This window comes from Neopsephotus bourkii, unplaced genomic scaffold (assembly GCF_033783945.1).
Source record: "Neopsephotus bourkii isolate Nb327-2 ecotype Australia unplaced genomic scaffold, CSIRO-AGI_Nbou_v1 NB_1557, whole genome shotgun sequence".
Classification (NCBI taxonomy): domain Eukaryota; kingdom Metazoa; phylum Chordata; class Aves; order Psittaciformes; family Psittacidae; genus Neopsephotus; species Neopsephotus bourkii.
The window spans coordinates 312,449-332,712 of NW_026902033.1; the positions used below are offsets into that span (position 1 = coordinate 312,449).

The 20,264-nt window shown below is 52.9% G+C and overlaps 1 protein-coding gene across 3 annotated transcripts in view; it reads left to right on the forward strand.

Annotated features, from left to right (window-relative positions):
- Positions 1 to 20,264, forward strand: part of CCDC9B (coiled-coil domain containing 9B) — a 79,231-nt gene that overhangs the window by 31,711 nt on the left and 27,256 nt on the right. Inside the window, exons 1-6 of one of the 3 annotated variants that reach the window (XM_061371003.1) lie at positions 1,353 to 1,530; positions 5,906 to 6,019; positions 7,868 to 7,972; positions 8,656 to 8,718; positions 9,110 to 9,274; positions 18,627 to 18,776. In XM_061371003.1, coding sequence (XP_061226987.1) covers positions 1,510 to 1,530; positions 5,906 to 6,019; positions 7,868 to 7,972; positions 8,656 to 8,718; positions 9,110 to 9,274; positions 18,627 to 18,776 — 618 coding nt within the window. In that variant the 5' untranslated portion in view covers positions 1,353 to 1,509. Of the gene's footprint in view, positions 1 to 1,352; positions 1,531 to 5,905; positions 6,020 to 7,867; positions 7,973 to 8,655; positions 8,719 to 9,109; positions 9,275 to 18,626; positions 18,777 to 20,264 lie in introns of those variants that run through there. The other 2 variants (XM_061371002.1, XM_061371001.1) reach the window with 2 other exon arrangements.

Genomic DNA, 20,264 nt, shown 5'->3' on the forward strand with positions numbered 1-20,264 from the left:
GGGGTCCAGCAAAGCTCTTGTGTCTTTTTCCTGGTTTTCCATCCACAGCAGGGTCTTCCATGTCCTTCCTCAAGCCTGAACCCATAGGCAATGCCTGGGGGATGGGTTCCATTTCCTTTCATCACTTGAGTAGCTGCTAATTCATACGGGTCAGTCTTTTCCTCTAAGCTCCTTTACCAAGCCACCCTTCCAGCTCCTTTAGTGCCTTAGCCCTGAGGTCCCATAGCCAGAGCTATGCACAGGAGAGGGATCAGATCCAGAGCTCTTCAAAGGCTTTTGAAGGCTTCCTTTGAACCGTGCTGGGTTTCAGGTTGAACATCATGGATTTTGTGAGTAGCTGTCCTGCTCAAAGCTCTTAGAGGGGACAGGTACCACCAGTGGGCCTGCTCCTTTGGTTTTCCCATAACAAACACAGCAGAGCCCTCACTAAGGCTGGGTGTGCATCACTCCTTGGGCAACAATATTCCCCTGTGTGCTTCCACCTCCTGGTTGTGTGTTGCTTGGGTCCATTGGAAGCTGAAGAAAGGGGCAGCCAGACTGCATTGAGGGGGGACACAGGGCACAGCCAGGACATGGTGCTCAGATGCAGGTTTGAGTGTGGCAACCCAAGAGGCAGCAGATGAATCCTAGAATCCCAGAGTGGTTTCCATTGGAAGGGACCTTAATGCTCACCCAGTTCCAACCCCCGCCACGGGCAGGGACCCCTTCCACTGGAGCAGCTTGCTCCAAGCCCCTGTGTCCAGCCTGGCCTTGAGCACTGCCAGGGATGGGGCAGCCACAGTATCATGTATCTAATATTCTATATTCTGTGTATTAAATGAACGTTGCCTGCTCTCCCAAAGCCCCACGTTGTTACTTTGCTGGAGGTCATCCTGGCACCTTCCAGATGGGGACTCACCACTGGACTCCTTCGACCACAAGCTTCACGGTGCGGGCTGGCAATGCCCACCCAGAGCCCTGCTTCTGCTCCCTCCTGCAGGAAAGGCACGGTTTGGAAAGCAGGGCAGTCATTCCCAATGGATACTGCAATGAAGCAGAAAAAGGCAAACCCGGCTCGTGTTTCCCCACGCACATCCTCACACCCAGGAGCCATTCAGGACCCCAGATATTATCCCTGTCCCCCGCCAGGCGTGCAACCGGCCATGCATAACAAATACCCCGAGCCCGTGAATGGCCACCGGGTGAAGTCAAGCTGTTTGCCTGCTCCCTTTCCCATTGTCCGCCCAGCTTTTCCCACTTTGAACCGGGGCTTGTGGCATCAGGAAGTTAAAAGGAGCCAAGAGGGGGGGGAAAGGGGGAGTGTTTCTTTTAAAAAGAGAGCGAGCTTGGAGCGGAGGACACGCACTCAGCCCCAGTCTGTGCTGGGTATATTAGGCAGCCAGTGCTCCTGGCTGCCAGCCCAGACAGGCTTTTGTAATCAAAACATGATCCTGTGTGCTGTGCAACCAGTGCGGAGAAAGGCCGGCTGATGGCTCTCCCCTTCTAGCTCTGCGCTGGAATCCGCCGCCGATGGCCACCATGCACCGAGCCGTGAGTGCTGCCGCTGGGGGCCTGGGAGGGGTGCGGGGGGCCCCCGCCGCACCGAGCCTGCCCTCGGGGGGGAGGGGGTGCCCCTGCCTGCGCCTTTGTTGGTCCCCTCCTCGCTGGCTCCCGGCCGGCTCCGGGTGCTGGGGGTGGGGGGTGGGGGGGTTTGCGGTGCTGAGCTCGGTGTGCCCATGGCGGGGGCCGCAGGACACGGGGGGAGGCCGGGAGCGGTGTCAGAGGCGAGCGGCGGCGGAGCGGGACGGTGCCAGTCCTGGCAGAGCCCGCAGCAGCAGCTGTCAAGCCGGAGGATGTCCCTTAAAGAGAGCGGATGCGTTTGCTTACGCAGAGGAGCATTAGCGCCCGGCCCCGCTCCGCTCTCCTCTCCGCTGCCTCCTGCTGCTGCCTTCCTCGGTTTCCCACCCCTGCTGCCTCCAAGAAGGCAGGAGATGGGAGAAGAGCGTGGGAAACCAGAGCGGGGCGGCCTCCTGCGCCCCGGCTGTGTGTGTATGCACCGCCCGTGAGAGGGGCATGACAGGACGAGATGGCGTCAGCCCATCGAAGCGCGAGGCCCTCTCTCTCCGTTCCTCCTTTTGTGACAGTTGGAGGTGCAGTAGAAGGAGGCCTCGTTCTGTGCGGGCTCGGCTGCTCTCAGAGCCAGCGAACGCTTGTGCTGCCAAAGCCATTTATAACCCTCCTGTGGCTGGGGCATACGGGCACCTTGGCTCCCCGGAAGAGCTTTGCTCTGGGGAGGGCACAGTGTGGCCACTTTACCCCCCCGAGCATCAGCTTCAGCCTGGGCAGGGGTAGCGGGTTGGTTCCAGAAGCAGAGAGCAGGGCACGTCCCCTGTTATCAGCTGGCCCCGAGCGGTGGCAGCGGGTGAGCAAACGCTGACTTGGCTGAAGCATACAATGGGTGATCCCCTGGGACATGGGGCTGCTGCAGGCAGAGCGGCTGCTTCTAGCTCGGGGTGCATGGGAAGGGACCATCCCTGCCCGCAGCTCCCAGTGTTTGCTGAAACAGCTCATGCACAGAGAATCCCTCAATGTCTTCATTAGGAAAGGGCAGGAGGAGCGCTCAATAGCAGCAAAACTTCCCAGCTGGGAATGGAAAGACCCCCCCTCCCCCTGCACGAGCTGTGCTGCAGCATAGACAAAACGCTGACAAAGTGCAGCCCTGTGTGTTGGGAGCAGCCTGACAGGTCTGTGCCATCGCTTCCCTTCGGAAAGAGCAGAGCACAAATACAATCTCTGCAGGAACTGTGAAATCCCTCCGAGCCCGCAGCGCTGTCGGTGTGCCTTCAAAGGAATCTGGAGATGAAAGGGGTGTGTTTGAGGCCGTGCACCACTTTGATCCCACCCTCAAGCAGGCAACACCCCAGCACTGAGCAAACAGCAAACCTGCCAATTTAGTGCTCACAGAATAGCTTCTGTTCAGGTAAACACTGAACTCGGCTTTACTCAGCCTTGCAAAGAGGCCGTGGAAGTGTACCCAGCCCCATGCACACCCCGCTCACTTGTCCTGTACCCCAGGGGTCGATGGCAATGGAAGGGTGCATTTCCTGCTCCCACAGCCCTTGACAAAATCCCATTGTCCAGCAGGAGAATGTGTGCTGGTTTTGATGTCCCACCGGAGCACAAGTGCCTGTGTCGTGCAGGGCAGCTCTCTTTATGATTAAATACCCCTTGTTGGGGACACGAGGCAAGATGAGCTTGTGTAGATATGAACGCTGTTTCAGCAGACTGGTGCCTCTGCCTTTCCCCTCTCTGACTTCCGACATCCTCTCTGCTGGTGTCACATCTGCAACCTTCAGGCCCTTTCCTCCAAAGAACATGACCTAGGCAGGCTTCTCCCCATCCGTGGCCTTATTTTGTGCAGATGAAGCTCAGATCACAGCTGATGTTGTTTAGCTTTGAGGTTTTTTTAATGGAAAGCCCTGGAAATGAGCCTGCCCCATCCCTGGCAGTGCTCAAGGCCAGGTTGGACACAGGGGCTTGGAGCAAGCTGCTCCAGTGGAAGGGGTCCCTGCCCGTGGCAGGGGTTGGAGCTGGAGGAGCTTTCAGGTCCCTTCAACCCAAACCAGTCTGGGATGCTATAAAAGGCAGACCCAGCATTGCAGGGATGTGCTGTCATCCAGCAGCTGGTTCCCTTCCTTTGAAGGGCTCTATCCCATTCACACAAGGGGACAGTTTGCAGCCCTCATTCCCAGGAGCCTGTGATGCTTTGGGAAGAGCAGGGATGCCAACCCCAATGAATTCCCACACACTATTTGGAATTAGTTTCTGAAGTGCAGCTGATCAGACAGAGCCACATTCTTCCTTGGCATCCATCTCCCAGGTAGCTCAGCACCTCCCCATGTTAAGGAGGTGATTCCTGCAGCTCATCTAAAATCTTGAGCAGGATGTTCCCATCCTGGCAAAATGCTACCTGACACACAAGTAATTGAAGGTTCCCAACCCCTTAATTCTACCTTGCTTGATGCATTGGCCCAGTGAACACACACATCTTGAGGGGCTGGAACCCCTGTACATGAGTGGATAGAGCTCACAAAGGTAGCTGGGAACATAGAGCACTGTCAAAGCTTTTCCCTCCCCCTGGGCTACAGCCTCTGTGGTTTCATTCACTCTTTGCCTTCAAGCCTTGGGCTTCTCACTGCATGTTTGACGTGGTTGAGAAGGGCTGGGTTTGACACTGCCCCTCCATCCCATCCTCTGGACCTCTGCTGTCCACTTTTCCCTCTGGTGACACAATTAGGGCTGAGCAAAAGGTAACTGAGGTCTCCAGGAGAAACCCTCCCTCCCCAGGGGAAGGGCTTTGTGAGTCCCTTAACTACTGCCTGAGGCTGGCCCCTGGCTCCTGGCTTACCTTACCCAGTGCATGGCAGTGTCAGACCAGATCCCACATCCCCAAGTGCCACTGCTGGCTCCTGACAGATCCATCCCTAAGGAGGTCACAGATGCTATGTCATGATTAATGAAGGAAAAACCCCTCCTGCCTGTGCAGAAGCTATTCCCAGCATTGAATGCATTGGATTCAATAGATGGATGGAGGATGCTGCAGGGTTTTAGCCCTCGGGATGGGCACAGCAGGAGCAGAAGTGCTCACTCACAGGGCTGTGGTGGGGATTTGCTCCTGTGGAAACAGGGAAACCAACAATTCTCCTGAGGGTCTTGGTGGGTTTATGAGGAATTTGATGGGAAGCCAACAGGGATAGACATAAAACATGCCTTGCCAATGCATCGCCAGCACAGCTTGCCCCTGGGCAGGTCACTCTCCATGCCCATGTGTTGTGGCTGGGGTGAGGTGTCCTGGAGCAGGGTCTGATACCAGCCCCAGGCACCTTGAGAGCTCCATGGGGCTGGGATGTGCAGTGCCACAGGGGAGGCAATGCTGACCCCAGAGGATGTTAGGGCACACGAACATCTTCACCACCTCTTGGGACCATCAGTATGCCTCTCCACCACACGCTGGCTGTTCCACTTCATAGGGAGACGACCTGCAGGAGCAGCATCCAGTCGTAGGCAGGTGGGTGATGCTTTCATTCCATTTGCATCTTGATTCCTCCAGACTTCCCTGGCTCTGTGGGCAATATGCATTGTGCACAGCAGCTGGATTTGCTGCAGTGCCCCTGCAGATGCACTGCTCAGCACCCAGTGGTGAAGGCAGCAGATGGAGGTAACGTGCTGGTGGTCCCAGTTGAGATGCTAGCGAAGCATCCTGCTCAGATTTGGGGTTCCTTTCCTCTCCTCCTCAGTCTCACTTCATTTTACACAGCTCTGTGTGAGCGAAGGAGAGGGAACATGAGCTCTCTGCCTCAAGGAGATGCCATGCTGATAAGGCCAGCACAAACCCACTGTTTAAAAATAAACCTGTAGTGCCTTGGAGAGCTCAGCCTTGCCTCTTGCTCCTCATGAAGCACCAGGCAGAGTCTGGATGCTGTGGATCAGCTGCTGCAGTGAGTCCGTCCTCATCAGCACCAGACACTGCTGTCACTGGAACTGAAAAGCTCCAGTTTGTTCTTCCCTGTGGTCACCAAGGTGCTGGCTGAGTGTAAATGTGATACTGATGTGCCTGAGAGCACCTGAACCAGCAGCAGGCAGAGGTGGTGTTACTGCGTGCAGCCAAGCAGTGTGTTAACTCTGGAGCCTACTGCCAGCCATCAGAGGGACATCAGCTTCTTGCCCTAAGTGTCTCAGTGCTGAACAAAAGGAAAGGTCAATTCTGTCAGGAAAAGGTCTATTTGCAGCATCCATATTCTTTCTAATGGAGGACCAAGGGGAGAAATGATGGGGAAAGTCTTTCACTGCCCCCCCTGTACAAAGAGAAGGAGCAGGTTTCACGCTGTTGCTGTGATGACTGAGAGCTCTCCTGCTCCTGTTGCAGGATGCAGCTGTGGAGGATGCAGTGCTCAGGAAGAAGGAGCAGAAAGATGTGGAGCTCGACAAGAAGATCTTGGCCCTGCGGAAGAAGAACGAAGCGCTCATACGAAGGTACCAGGTGAGTCTGCAGGCTCTGCCCTTCCCCAGCTCCGTTTTGGAGTCCCCAGCCCACAGTGGAGGAAATGGTGAGCCCTGTTGTGGTGACTGCTCAATAGATGACATGTTTACATGGGAAGGCATCTGGAGCAGGTGGGCAGAGCTCCGTGAGCCACGGCTCTGGAATTGCATTGGAAAGCAGGGCCACCAATGTGTACCTTGCTGCTACAGCACCTCCTCTCACCCTCCCGTCTTCCTCTGCCTGCACCACACTTCCCAGCCATCCATCTCCTGGTCCCCTCACTTTTCCACATCTATCCTTTCCAATGTCTCATGTTTATCCTCTTGGATGCATAGGAGATTGCATCCCCAATACATTTGATGGGTTTATCTTCCCTGCCAGGGCAGTAGTATGCACTGAAGCTCTTCCCTGGCCATTTCTGTGGAGCACAGGTCTCCAAGAAGGCTGCGTGGAGACCTCAGAGCAGCTTCCAGTGTCTGAAGGGGGCCTATAGGGATGCTGGGGATGGACTCTTCATTAGGGACTGCAGTGACAGGACAAGGGGTAATGGGTTCAAACTGAAACAGGGGAAGTTTAGATTGGATCTAAGGAGGAAATTCTTTCCTGTGAGGGTGCTGAGGCACTGGAATAGGTTGCCCAGGGAGGTTGTGAATGCTCCATCCCTGGCAGTGTTCAAGGCCAGGTTGGACAGAGCCTTGGGTGCCATGGTTTAGAGCAAGGTGTCCCTGCCCATGGCAGGGGGTTGGAACTGGATGATCTTAAGGTCCTTTCCAACCCTAACTATTCTATGATTCTGTGAAGGCATATCAAGGCTTTAGCAGCCTGCTGGTTACTGCACCTTTACCCTGGATTAGGAGGAAGTACTCCACCTACACCCCTTGGTTTCTGATCCTGCCTGATCCCTAACCCTAGCTCTTGGCCAAGGCATGCAGGGGATACCCAGCCTGGCTTTTATGAGCTGGTTTGGGTGCCACAGTGCTAACCCAGAGCTCTCTCTGGACTTGTTTAATGTCAGTACAGAATAGGGCAGCCTGAGGATGCTCCTGGTGGAAGGATTCCCCTTGGCTTGTCTAGGATGTTCTCCTGCCTTGCCCAAGGCCACTTGGCATGAGGGGCTCTTCAGCCCTTGCTGGCTGGGTGGGCAGCCTGGAGTCTGGCAAAGAACCCAGAACCCCTGAGCACACTTTGTGTGTTGGAGCCGTGCCTGAGACTGAGTGGGGCTGGGGCTGGGTCTTGCTTTGGAGGCGTTTCCCTTGATACCATAGGAGCCATTTTGGACCTTCCTTGGTGGCAGCAAAACCTGGTGCACAGTGGAAAGCTCTGGTTGAACGTCACAAGCAGCTGGGGGAGAGGAACTCCCACTCCTGTATGAAATACTGCCACTAGCACTTGGCTTCTAGAAGAGGCTGCTGTATAGATGGCCAGATCTCAGCCACCTTCCCATGGCCACAGATGATGCTCTGGCCCCACACTGGCCTAGGGACCATGGCTTCTGTGCACACCCTCCCTTTCTGCAGGCCTGGTGAGTCTTCCACAGATCCTGTTCCCAGTGTGTCCTGAATACCACACTGATCATCTCTGTGTGTCAGGAAGGGACCCCTGTGCCCTGTGCTGAGACCACAGTGAATGCTCTGAGCCAACAGGAGGTTTACCTGTGGCACAGAGACAGGTAAAGCAGGTCATAGCTACCTGTGGCCCCTTCCAAGGGCACATAAATGGGACACAGGTTGATCCACTCCCTTTTAGAGGTGGAGGTGTGGAACCATTTAGGAGTAATGAGCAGGAGAAGGGACACCACCTGTAGACATGCCAGTACAGGCTGATGATAAGGGTATATGTGTGTTTCAGGAAATAGAAGAGGACAAAAAGCGAGCTGAGCAGGAGGGAATGGCTGTTACCTCCAGGAGACCCAAGCAGGATGGACTCACTATTACCATCACCAAAGCTCACAATGTAAGTGCTGCCTCTGTCACCATGGGCCAGCTCTCACTCCAGCAGCGTTTCTGAAGGAGCCACCCCAAAGCTCTGTCCTAGACCCTTGCAGAAGGGTGGGAATCCTCTGCAGAGGTGTGCTCAGGGTGGTTTTAGCTGATGCACGCAAGCTTCCAGTCATGCCCAGGCACCTGCAGCCAAGCACATGGAATTCACAGGTGAATGAATCAGTGTGTGCACAGGCCCTGGCTGTGTCCCTGGTGTCAGCATCACTGCAGATACATAGGCAGAGCATATGAGGTGTATGTGTGTCACTGGAGGCGTCAGGAATGCCTCTAGGAATGCTTGTAGGCTGGGCAGGGTCATGGACTCCTTAGGCTTTGTGGGTGAGCAAAGCAAGCAGCCCTTGGTTGCTTTGGGGCAGAGGCTGTGGGTCACAGGCTTCCTTCCCAGCTGGACCAAACCTGTGTCTGACCAGCCCTGTCCTGGCAGTGTGGGGCTTGGTGAACCAGTAAACCACCCAACACTCCTGCTCTAACCTCCTTTGCTGGAGCTGGAGTGGAGCTCACTGGGGCAGCCCACCCTCCTTCCATCAGCATTCCTGGTTCCTGGATCCAGGCGAGCACAGTGCTCGTGTCTCAGCCGTGCCCAGCCCCTGCCTCTCTCCAGAGGTGCACTGTTGCACACATTTTTCTCTCATACAGGACCTGAAAGATGCAATTACCCAGACTGAACACTATGGACAAGATAGCCCAGCCCTCTCGATGGTGAGCAGCACCCTCAGGAGCTATCCCCTTGGCTTCCAAGGCCGTCTCCATCAGGACTTAGGCATTCCCGATCTAACTCAGCTGCAGAAAGAGATGAGGATGACATTTGTTTCCTATGACTCTGGCATTTTAGCCTGAAATGTCAGATTTGTAAGTGCAAAGGATTTTGCAGACCCACTGTAACTGTGGGATTTGGTGCTTAGCAGATAAGGAGCCCCTTGTTCCCTAAGGAATGTCACGGCACCGCGCCAGGCGCGGGAAGCCTCCTTGGGGCAAGGCTGCCTTGGCTGTAGCTGGGCTCCCCATGCGTGTGCAGGTGTGTCTGGGGAAGGGAATCCCATCACTGAGCCAAGGGTCTGGATTTCCTAATGGAAATGATTCTGCTTTCCAGGATAAAAGGGTGGTGAGTGAGAAATGGGTGAGCCCCTGCACTACGAGCCCTGTGTTCGGCATCGGCAGTGAGGAAGACGAGGAGGAGGAGGAAGCAGATCATATGTTCACCTTCAGGATGGGGAAGAGGATGCAGCTGGCTGTCACCATGGACAACAAAGCCAAGGTGAGTAGGGAACAGGATCCCTCTTACACTGCAGCCCCTTGACTTACAAAGCACCATTGTTCTGCCTCTCACTCGAGCTTGCTGCTCAGCATGGCCCCTGGTGCCACATCTCCAAAGGGGATAAACCCTTTCTCTCATTTCTCAGTCCTTCAGCACAGCCTCAGTCTTCATCTCAAGTTGCCACACACTTCCCTCCCTATATCTGATTGAGGAGTCAGCCTCCAGGCCTTGCTGGCCCTCCCCAGTGGCTCCATCCAGCCATGTGTGGCCAGTTCCCTTTCAGAGAGATTAGCCACTCGTTGCCCTCCTGCACCGCCAGTGGGTTGCTGTGCCTGCAAAGGGGATGGAAGCTCAGACAGATTGAGCTGCATTACTATTCCCAGGGAAGCAGTGGTAAAACCAGCATCATTTCTCCCTGTTAATGAGTTCCAGACAGTCCTAAATGCAGGAGAAAAACCAGTGACAGGAGTATCTGTGGCAGCTCCAGTGTGTGATGGGCAGAAAATGCAACCCAATCCTTGCAGACTTCATTAATAACTATGTAAAAAGGCAAAGGGAAGAGAAAATGCTGCTTCATTTCTTAAATCCCAGAACATCCTGGGCACTGCCCTGTTCCCTGTGGAATCTGTGCATGTAGGATTAATGATCCAATGGCAGCTTTGGCATGTCAGGACTTACTTGCCAGGAGGGGTTTGATGAACCTTTGGCAGTTGGTATTGGCAGCACATCCCAGGAAGGATGGGCCTGGAGGAGCTTCACACTCTGGTTTTCTTCACTTGGGGTGTATCTCAGGGCCCTGATCCTGTTCTCCCTGCACACAGTGAGTTTAACCACAGGGATAAATAGGAACAAGGATCAGAAGTGCCACCTTCTTTGGGAAGCGTGGTATCTGCAGGTGCAGGTGTATGGGACTCAGGGAAGCCTTGCTGGGATGTTGGAGTGGATGAGACCAGCCCCTGTCACAGTAGCACTGGGAAAAGGAAGCGGTGGCAGCAAATGGTGCTCCCGTGGGTCCCCTTTGAGGCCCAGCACCGTGCTCTGTGCACAAAGTGAGGCTGGGTTTGAACTGAAGGCCAAGCCAAAGACATTCCCCAGGGTCCCAAAGCAAACCCCACCCTTCCTGCTGCCTGGGGCAGGAGCGCTGGAGCCTTGGCTGTAAACAGGAGGCAGGGAACAATCTCTCCCTCTGAAGCAGCTTGCAAACATGTCTCTGTTGCTGGGCCTCCAGTGCCTTTTCACTGCTGTCTCTCTAGGACATAGTTACCTTTTCTTTCCATGAACAACTAGGCCGCAATGATTGTGCCATTCTGAAGTCATTATGTGTTACCTCGGAGGAACTGAATCATCCAGGAAATAATGCACCTTTCAGAATGGTGTTTGAGGAGAAAGGGACTGAAGCCTCTCATTTCCTTTGTTCCAGAGAGATTACCAGTAGCAAGAACATCCCCTTCTAATGCCATCTCATTCCAGCACAGCCAAACCACCTCCTGATGCTAGGGGAAACGTTCTGCTTTTCCTAGAGCAGAGGGTACACAGAAACCTTCCCATCCTCATCACGGACTGAACTCTGCCAGTGAAATACTCCAAGGTCTCTCCTGGCTTTGTAGCTCTGTGTGGGCTTCTCTCTGAAGCAATGACATGTGCAGAGTGAGTGCCTCTTGCAGACAGGCCCTGTCCCCTGCAGCTGCTTCCTTTAGCTCAGAATTCAAGCCCTAGATGGGGATCTGTGGTAGCACACAGCACTGCGCTGCCTTAACCTCTGTGCCAGTGTTTGTCAGCGTGGCCACTCCATAGAACTCTGAGATTTTAATGCTGCTAACACAGACCTCTGTGGAAACTCCCCATGAGTTCCCTGTTATATGGGATATGTGACTTCCTTTGCATTAAGAGCCTTTCACAGGCCTTAGAGCCCCCCAGGGTCTCTGGGGGTGTTGGTGTAAAGCACAGCCCAGCGGCCTCACTTGATGACAGAGGAAGACGGATTTATTGGTGAATGTTCCATTGGCATCAATCCAGAACCTTTAAATACAGTTCTCAACATGAATGAGTAGGAGGAGCATGGGGCTGTAACGGGTGAGAGGGAAAAACGAGTAGGATTTTGGACAACATTGTATCTGGTATCATGTGAAGCACAAGCTTATTTGTTGCTGCTGCCCTGTTAAGGCACCAGGGGGTAGGTTGCTTGCTCCAGCATCCCAGTGAGCTTCACCACTTGTCCTCGGAGGCACTTGCTTGGTGATTCTGGGGTGACTGAATGGACCATCGCCATCCTTCCTATGACCATGGCAAGAATTGCTGGGCTGGGCTGAAAACCGTTTACATTCAATCCTAAACATCACAAATCTTTGCAAATGAGATGCCCCAAAGGAAATGCAGGTGGAAAACTGCATGAACTGGACAGAAGCTTTCCTTTGTTCCTCGGATGGGTATTTCTGACACTACCTTTGCAGTCTGGAGCGTGCCTCCAACATAAGATGAGCACTTCTCAATGTAGTTCCCCAGGGCTGCTACAAGGCAGCAGTGTAGCTTTGTTTGCCTGTAGCTGCAGAGCTTGTGCCAGTCTGAGTCCTCCTGCAGGCAGTGAGTGAGCTGGGACAGGCCCTGGGGAGGGGACAGGGTGGCTCTGCCAGGCCCTGTGGCTGTTTGGGCCCTGCTCTCTGCTCCCGTTGGCTCTGCATGGGAGCTTTCCTCATGTGACATCCCTTGCTTTGGGAGCTGGGAACCAGGGACCAGGAATTCCCAATGTGGGACAGGCAGTCTGGAGATCACTGGTACTGTTAAAATAAGAAACAAGGGAAGAAAGACACATGTTGGCACACTGTGCAGACTGTGCCTTCGGGTGCCTCAGTCTTAGTACTGTGGGAGCAAGGGGAGAGGGTATGACATAGAAAAGCTGGTGGTCCCCCAGCCTCTATAGGTCCCTCTATCACAGCTCTGATTTCCTGTATCATCCTCTGAGCCTTCCCTGTCATCTCTTCAGTAAACTGCAGGGTTTAATGGGATTGCCAACTGCCAACCTTCCCAATGTGACTTTTCACATCTAACGGCCAAGGAAGGTGCCACTGCCCCATAAATCCAGTGTTTTACTTGGAGGCTTCCCTCCTGCTCATGGCGTTTGGGCACAGGGTCCTGTGTGTTTGGGTACATTGGTTCTCAGGTAGAGGCTTTGCTGTTGCACTCAGGACCCACGTCCCTCCTCAGGAAGGACTGTGTCAGGTTGTAAGGGATGAAGCTGTCTTCAAACACCCACCCTGGCAAGGGACGTTTGTGACCATGTTATTGGGGAAAGGAGAGGCCATCACCACCTGAACACTGCAGAGCTCTAAGGAACAGATAGAATTGATGTTTGATGTGAAAGCTATGGATTAGGAGCTTGCTATTCCCTTGCTAAGATATCACTGGGCTTATTTTCTCAATTAAACAACTGTATTGTATTACCTACATTGAGTACTCTGTTTAGGACAGAGCAAGCCCAGTTCTCCAGTTCATTACCTAACCTAGGCTTCCTGTACGTGCCTGCTCAGGGCTTAAAGGAGGGAGGATGTATTGCCTTGAATGCTTGAGGAAGCTCAGGATTATCCCTGGAGCAAAGACATTTCCTGGGAATAATAACTTCAGCACCAAAGTATCTATCAATCAGGCTCAGGCAATGCAGCGCTTCCAAGGCTGGAACCAGCCTCTGAATCATGCTGCAAACAGGTTCGGTGGATCCGCTGGAGGGAAGGAATGCCATCCAGAGGGACCTTGACACGCTGTGAGGTGGGCTGGTGCCAACCTCAAGGAGTTCAACCATGCCAAGTGCAAGGTCCTACACCTGGGTCAGAGCAATCCCAGGCACTGCTACAGGCTGGGCAGAGAAGAGATTCAGAGCAGCCCAAGGAGAAGGACTTGGGGGTGCTGGTCCATGAGAAAATGAACATGAGCCGGCTTCAGTGTGCGCTTGAGCCCAGAAACCAACCCTATCCTGGGCTGCATCCAAAGGAGCGTGACCAGCAGGTCCAAGGAGCTGATCCTGCCCCTCTGCTCTGCTCTCGTGAGACCTCCCCTGGAGCATTGTGTGCAGTTCTGGTGTCCTCAACATAAAAAGGACATGGAACTGTTGGAACAAGTCCAGAGGAGGCCACGAGGATGCTCAGGGGCTGGAGCAGCTCCTGTATGGAGATAGGCTGAGAAAGTTGGGGCTGTTCAGCCTGGAGAAGAGAAGCTGCGTGGAGACCTCAGAGCAGCTTCCAGTGTCTGAAGGGGGCCTATAGGGATGCTGGGGATGGACTCTTCATTAGGGACTGCAGTGACAGGACAAGGGGTAATGGGTTCAAACTGAAACAGGGGAAGTTTAGATTGGATCTAAGGAGGAAATTCTTTCCTGTGAGGGTGGAATGGGTTGCCCAGGGAGGTTGTGAATGCTCCATCCCTGGCAGTGTTCAAGGCCAGGTTGGACAGAGCCTTGGGTGCCATGGTTTAGTGTGAGGTGTCCCTGCCCATGGCAGGGGGGTTGGAACTGGATGATCTTAAGGTCCTTTCCAACCCGAACTATTCTATGATTCTATGAAACAGAGCAGGGAGATAGGACAGCACGCAGTTAAGAGCCTACTCTGCAAGGTGTAACATGTCCAGCTGCCTTCAGAGGGTGTCAGTGGGTCTCAGTTCTTCCTCAGGCATATCCCAGTCACACAGGACTGGGCCCTGTGCAGGACTTGAGTCATTCCTGTGATGCCCCAAAGCTTTGCTCTGATGGTGGGAGAGCACCATCCCTGGGGACTGTTTGCATGCTGGGGCAACAGCAGCACCTTCCATGGGCTGTGGAGTTCCTCAGTGGGCTGGAGGGAGGCAGAAAAGAGAGATCCTTTTGTGGATGACTGCTTTCCAGGTTGCTTTGTTCAGTTGCTCAGACTGCTCTATAGAGCCCTTCCCAAAAGACATGGGAGAGGAGCAGGGCTTTAGGAGAAGAGGGGCTGGTGTGGGAGAGAAAGCAGAGAGGTGCAGTCTTACATACACCAGTTCCAAAGTAGGGAGACTGTACTTGTCCCTGTTGTGACTGCACTGGTAGTTTTGGGGTTAGGTCACAGCCCCAGGATGTGTAGGGGGCCTCAAAAAAACGGGCAAGCCCTTCTCTTCCATGTCTTCCATGCATAATCATAGAATCCCAGCCTGGTTTGGGTTGAAGGGACCTCAGAGCTCCTCCAGCTCCAACCCCAACTCCTTCCACTGGAGCAGCTTGCTCCAAGCCCCTGTGTCCAACCTGGCCTTGAGCACTGCCAGGGATGGGGCAGCCACAGCTTCTCTGGGCACCCTGTGCCAGCGCCTCAGCACAAGACAGAGTTTAGTTTTCCTTGTAAAGGGGAACTGGGAGGCACAGACACTGCTTCATCCTTTCTAGCTCTGGGAGGCAGCTGAAATGGGAAGGCTCAGGTTTCCAGAGCAGCTGGCAAGGTTTCAGTGTTCACTACCTTTTCTTTGTGATGGGAGGTGTTCATACATGTGCAAGACACAATTCAGTAGTGTAACCTTGCAGGGTGCTCTATAAGAGGGATCCATTTCCATAGGAGGAGCACCTCTGCATCCTGTTAGTGCTGATGCACAGCAACGTTCTAAAGTGACTATGTTAATACTGTATTTGTGAGCTACTACATCATCTCAGTATCACTGCCAATAGGAATGAGACCAGAGGATACTCTTGTGGCCACAGACATTGTCCCATGAACCCGGAGGGAATGGCAGGAGAGATTTGCAGCTTCAAATCTGTGGTCTGAAATGCAAGACCAGGAGAGTCTACTCAAAAGGTCAATTTTTCTTCCACCCACATCCATTAACTCGGACATAAAGAGAAACCACATTGGTTTCCTCAACTGCAAGTGGGAATCCTGTGCTGGCCATTCTAATCCCAGTCTCCAATTTGAGTGAAATTTAGGAATAAAACAGATGTATCACAGAACATTCCTTGTGTTTTAAAACATCCTGTGTTTGCTAACAGTTCTGGCAGTGGAAATATGTCACCTTTGGCCATGATGTGATTCAGTCACTCAGAAGCAGGTGCCACTTAAAAGCCAAGACCTAAGTGCTTGTGAGCTTCAGGGCTGACTGGTCCCTAATCCTGGCCTGCACTGCCTGGCTCCACTCAGATAACAGCCAGAGCTGCAGAAAGCAGGCAAAATCACTCAATTCTTCCCTGCATATTAAACTCATTACCTGCACACCTCTGCACCATGCACAGGGATGCAGCCCAGCTAGTCCCATCTTCCTGATTTCAATGGTCCATAACTGGATCTTCCAGTGTGCTGAGTGAAGCAGTTCTCTGACTGCCGCTAAGCTGGGGACTTAGGAGGTTCAGAGCAAACCATAATGCCATCTTTGGAGGCCCACAGACCAGTCTTTTCCATGCCCTGGTCCCACTGAGTTGCCCATCCCATTCAGCAGCAGGCCAACAGCTTGCTTTGCTGCTGTCTACACAAGTCCTTGCTGACCTTCACATCTCCCACTTGTTCCAACTCCAGGTGAGCTTTGGCTTTCCCAGCTCCATCCCTGCTCGCTCAGGTCCTGTTCCCATCGTCTTGCTTGGGAGCCTGTTCCTTCCCACCTCCCTTTTTGCATTGAGGTTAAACCAGGAGCAGCCTGCTCAGCCGAGCTGGCCTCTTCCCTCCATACTCATGTTCTTGTACAGCAGGAGGTCCTTCCTTACGTGCCCGTGCCTTGTCCATGGAAATCAGTCAGGTCTCCTGGGCTCCTTTTCCCTTCCACTCAGCTTCCTGCAGGATCCTGCCTGCCAGTTCCCTGCACAGCTCAACATCTGCTCTCCTGAAGGCCATGGTCTCTGGGCTGCTGCTTGCCTGAATTCCTGTTCTCAGGCTCCTGAAATCCACTGTCTCCTGGGCACTGCTGCCAAAGCTGCCTTTGACCATCACATCTTCAGCTCTGAGATTAGTAATCAGGCAGTCACTGCTAAGCTGCAGTAACACAGCCACTTGTAATGCTGTGGCTGCAATGGGATGTGTAACTAAGGACAGCATTGAATGCCCTGTTCATGGAGGGGGAGTAAAGCTCAGGTTTCAGAGCAGTTTAGGTTCTGGTTTGAACTTTCTGGTTTTGCCCACTCTGATAAAACCATATCCTTCTTTAAACAGATACTGAGGCTAAAACCTTCAAAACGGCTCACACAACTTATAGGTATGGGGACTTTTCCAGGACATAGATCCTGGCTGCAGGTAAAAGTGCACCAAAATGTCTGGCTCTGGTAGGTGCTAAGACACTTGTACTCCATAGAAGAGAAGCTGTGTGGAGACCTCAGAGCAGCTTCCAGTATCTGAAGGGAGTTGCAAGGGTGCTGGAGAGGGACTCTTTATCAGGAACTGCAGAGACAGGACAAGGGGAGATGGGTTCAAACTGGAACAGGGGAAGTTTAAAGTTCAGGTTAGATACAAGGAAGAAACTATTGCTTGTAAGAGTGCTGAGGCACTGGCACAGGGTGCCCAGAGAAGCTGTGGCTGCCCCATCCCTGGCAGTGTTCAAGGCCAGGTTGGACACAGGGGCTTGGAGCAAGCTGCTCCAGTGGAAGGGGTCCCTGCCCACCATCTATAACGTCTTTCCAACCAAGCCATTCTATATTTCAATGGTTGCCTAGTCTCTTGACTATCAGATTTTGCTCTCAGGAAAAAGATCTTGACATCTCTAGGGATGGCCCACACAGATGCTGGTCCTCAGCAGCAGGCAGAGTATGAGACTGCATTGATACAAAGATAGAGAACAACACAGAAGGTACTAGAATGGGTGGAACAGATTGGCAGCACATCCTTGCTTTGAACACATGTGGCTTCACTTATTTCAAGCCAAGCAGAAATAGCAAGGCTCCCACTCAGGGCAGCGGAACTTGTCAGGAGCTACAGCTGAAACCTAACCCCAGAGCTGTGTGTGCTCAGGGAATGTGTGAAGGGTTCCCACCATGTCCACCCAGTGCGGGCAGGCAGAGCCATCAGCAGCACAGGAGAGCATCCTCCCCTCGCATGCACCAGACCAACTCGAGAGCTGGCTCTGCTGAGACAGCAGAATGACAGAGATGGGAGGGAAGAATAAACAAGGGACTGAAGGTTTGCTGCTGGAAGTGCTCCAGCACCTCCTGAACCATTTATCACGTGTTAGGAAGCTCGATGACTGGACAAGCCATAAACAAGCCCTTGCTGACGGAGGCTGTCTGCAGCAAGGCTCCCTCCTCACTCACATCTGCACTTCTGGCAGAGCCAAGTGAAGATGAAGCTAATGCAAGACATCTTTGATGTCATCTGTGATGGCAATTCACTGGTGCTTGCAAGGCTTCCTCACAAACCAGAGGTCAGTGGGTGCTGTTTGCTTTTGAAAGCAAGTTCGTAGCAGCAAAGAGTTCCCAAGTTTCACTGAGTTTATCTGGGGATATTGAGCTCCTTTGAAATCGAGGCTCCAGAGGTGTGGAAGTCTAAGGAATAAACCAGGAAAACACACCATCCTTTAGAGAGGAAGCTTCTGGGGTTTGTTCCTCCCTGGTAGAGTGGAGCAGAGGAGTCATACAGATGGAGAGCGAGAAAAAGATCAGTGATAAAGATGGAGATGATTTATGAAGTTGCTCATTTCCTTGTAAGGCAACAATAAAAAGGCACATGATGGAACTGAAAGATGATCCTTTGACATGAGGAGAAGTATGTATTTTTGTACAAAAGATGTGCTCATGTTGTGGGAGTGATGGCTCCGGGCACTGCCAGGAGTTCAGCCAGCTCCAGACATCATTCCCACAATAAGAACCAGATGTAAATCCATGCAGGAAAGCCCTGAACTGATACAGACAGCTGGAAATAATACAGGAAGGGGGAAACTGCCCTTGTGCAAGGAGTTTATAGATCACTTTTCTGCACGATTCCACTGAATAAACCATGGCTATGAAGGTGATAAATTAGCAAGCGTTAGTACACTTCAGGGTAGTAACTGCTTTGTGGGCAAGGATGGAGAGAGCACCAGCGTTCCCTTTCTCTTCCAGTCTCAAGGCTTCTGCTCCAATGTAGCCTCACACTGTACTGGGACCTGTTGTTCGGTGAGAGGACAACTTCCCATTTGTTTCAAGGACACAACTATAAGATGGGTGGCCTGTCTAAAATAAAACCATGAGCGTTCATGCTGCAAAGCACCTGAGCAGGATAAATCCCACCTCAGCTAAACCTGTCTGTCTGTGTAAAATGACATATCCCTTAAAGTGGGGCGGCAGCTTTATAAGCCAGCAAGACTGACTCTGGCTCCTGTCCCTGTTCTGTGGGGCTGGGGCTGGCCTCTCCCCTGGGAAGGGCACTGCATGGTTGGGGCTGGTGGGATTGTCCTTAACTCATCCCGTCCTTCCCAGGGCAAGCGCATCGTCAGTGAGAAGCGCTCCGAGTGCTTCCCGGGCGCCGGCAGAGTGCCAGAGCCCAGTGAGGAGGAGGCAGACCATTTGGTGGCTTTCCGGCGGGGCAGGAGGATGCAGATTGCCATCACCATGGATAACAAGGAAAAAGTAAGTGACTGCAACGTGCTGGTGTCACCCGCTTGTTCTGCTGCCGTGAGAAGGGCTGTGGAGACAGATGAGGAGCTGGCCCAGCAACAGGGCACTGCATGTTAATAGTGTGGAGCTTATCACCATAGAATCATAGAATAGTTAGGGTTGGAAAGGACCTTAAGATCATCCAGTTCCACCCCCCTGCCATGGGCAGGGACACCTCACACTAAACCATGGCACCCAAGGCCTCGTCCAACCTGGCCTTGAACACTGCCAGGGATGGAGCATTCACAACCTCCCTGGGCAACCCATTCCAGTGCCTCACCACCCTCACAGGAAAGAATTTCCTCCTTAGATCCAATCTAAACTTCCCCTGTTTCAGTTTTAACCAATTACCCCTTGTCCTATCAGTACAGTCCCTAATGAAGAGTCTATCCCCAGCATCCCTATAGGCCCCCTTCAGATTCTGGCTTACATCGCTGTGAGAGAGGAAAGGCTACAGTCCTTTCCCTTCTCTCTGATCCTAGCTAGAGCCAGCAGGCTCTTAAACACACTAGTCCATACGTAATAGCTGTTTTGGGATGATCGATGACAGCACTGTCAGATATGGGGCATGAATCTCACCTCCTGTCTCTCACCAGCTTCTTTTTAGGGCCATACAACACATTGAGTCAGGAGCACTGTTCTCTTCACTCACTGCACAGCTTAAAAGTTAACCGAGCTGGGCAATATCTGCTTCTGGACCCAAGCCCTGCTGTGCCTGCCCGTAACCTACAGGCTGAGCTGCCTGAACTTTGTTAATCTTTGAAGCATATTTCAAATACTTCGTTGCAAATACCTTCCTCTTTACACACACGGAGGCATGGGATACTTTCCTGTTGGAGAGTTTGCCCAGATAAGTCGGAATGCCTGCAGCAAACAGGGTCAGCAAAGACTAGGAAGGAAAACAACACTTAGGGTGGCTGCCAAACACACCCAGGAATGCTGGAGACCTATGCAGCACCCTCTGTGGGCCAGCAGCCAACCATCTGCTATCTGCCTACGTTAAGCTTAGCTTCTCCTCCTCACCAGGGTTTACCTAAGCTCTGAAAGCCCATGTGCTCCTTTCTCATAGCTATCAAGCAGCTTTTTGAATGCCATAAACCTCGTGCAGGCTGCCTGATGGAGCCACTAGTGACCATTCTCCAGAGGGCCATGGGGCAGATGGCACCTATTTCAGTCTAAGCATCCTTGAGGCTCTCAGATGTAATTCTGTAGTGTGCAGAGCAAGCATCTCCACTTCTGCCCTCGCTGGCCTTGTTTAAATACTTGTCTCTGAGGCCATCAGGCCGGGGACTGTGCTAGGAGACAGCAGCAGGAGTGCCTAGGTTTTGGCTTCAGATCCTGTGTGCTGGTTTAAGTGCATGGGCAGCCTGAAACAGGTAATCTCTCATATGCTTTCATTATGGAATGTGAAGTGCAAGGCTGAGGGTCCATGTGTGTGGTTTTGGCCATGCCTTGCTCCCA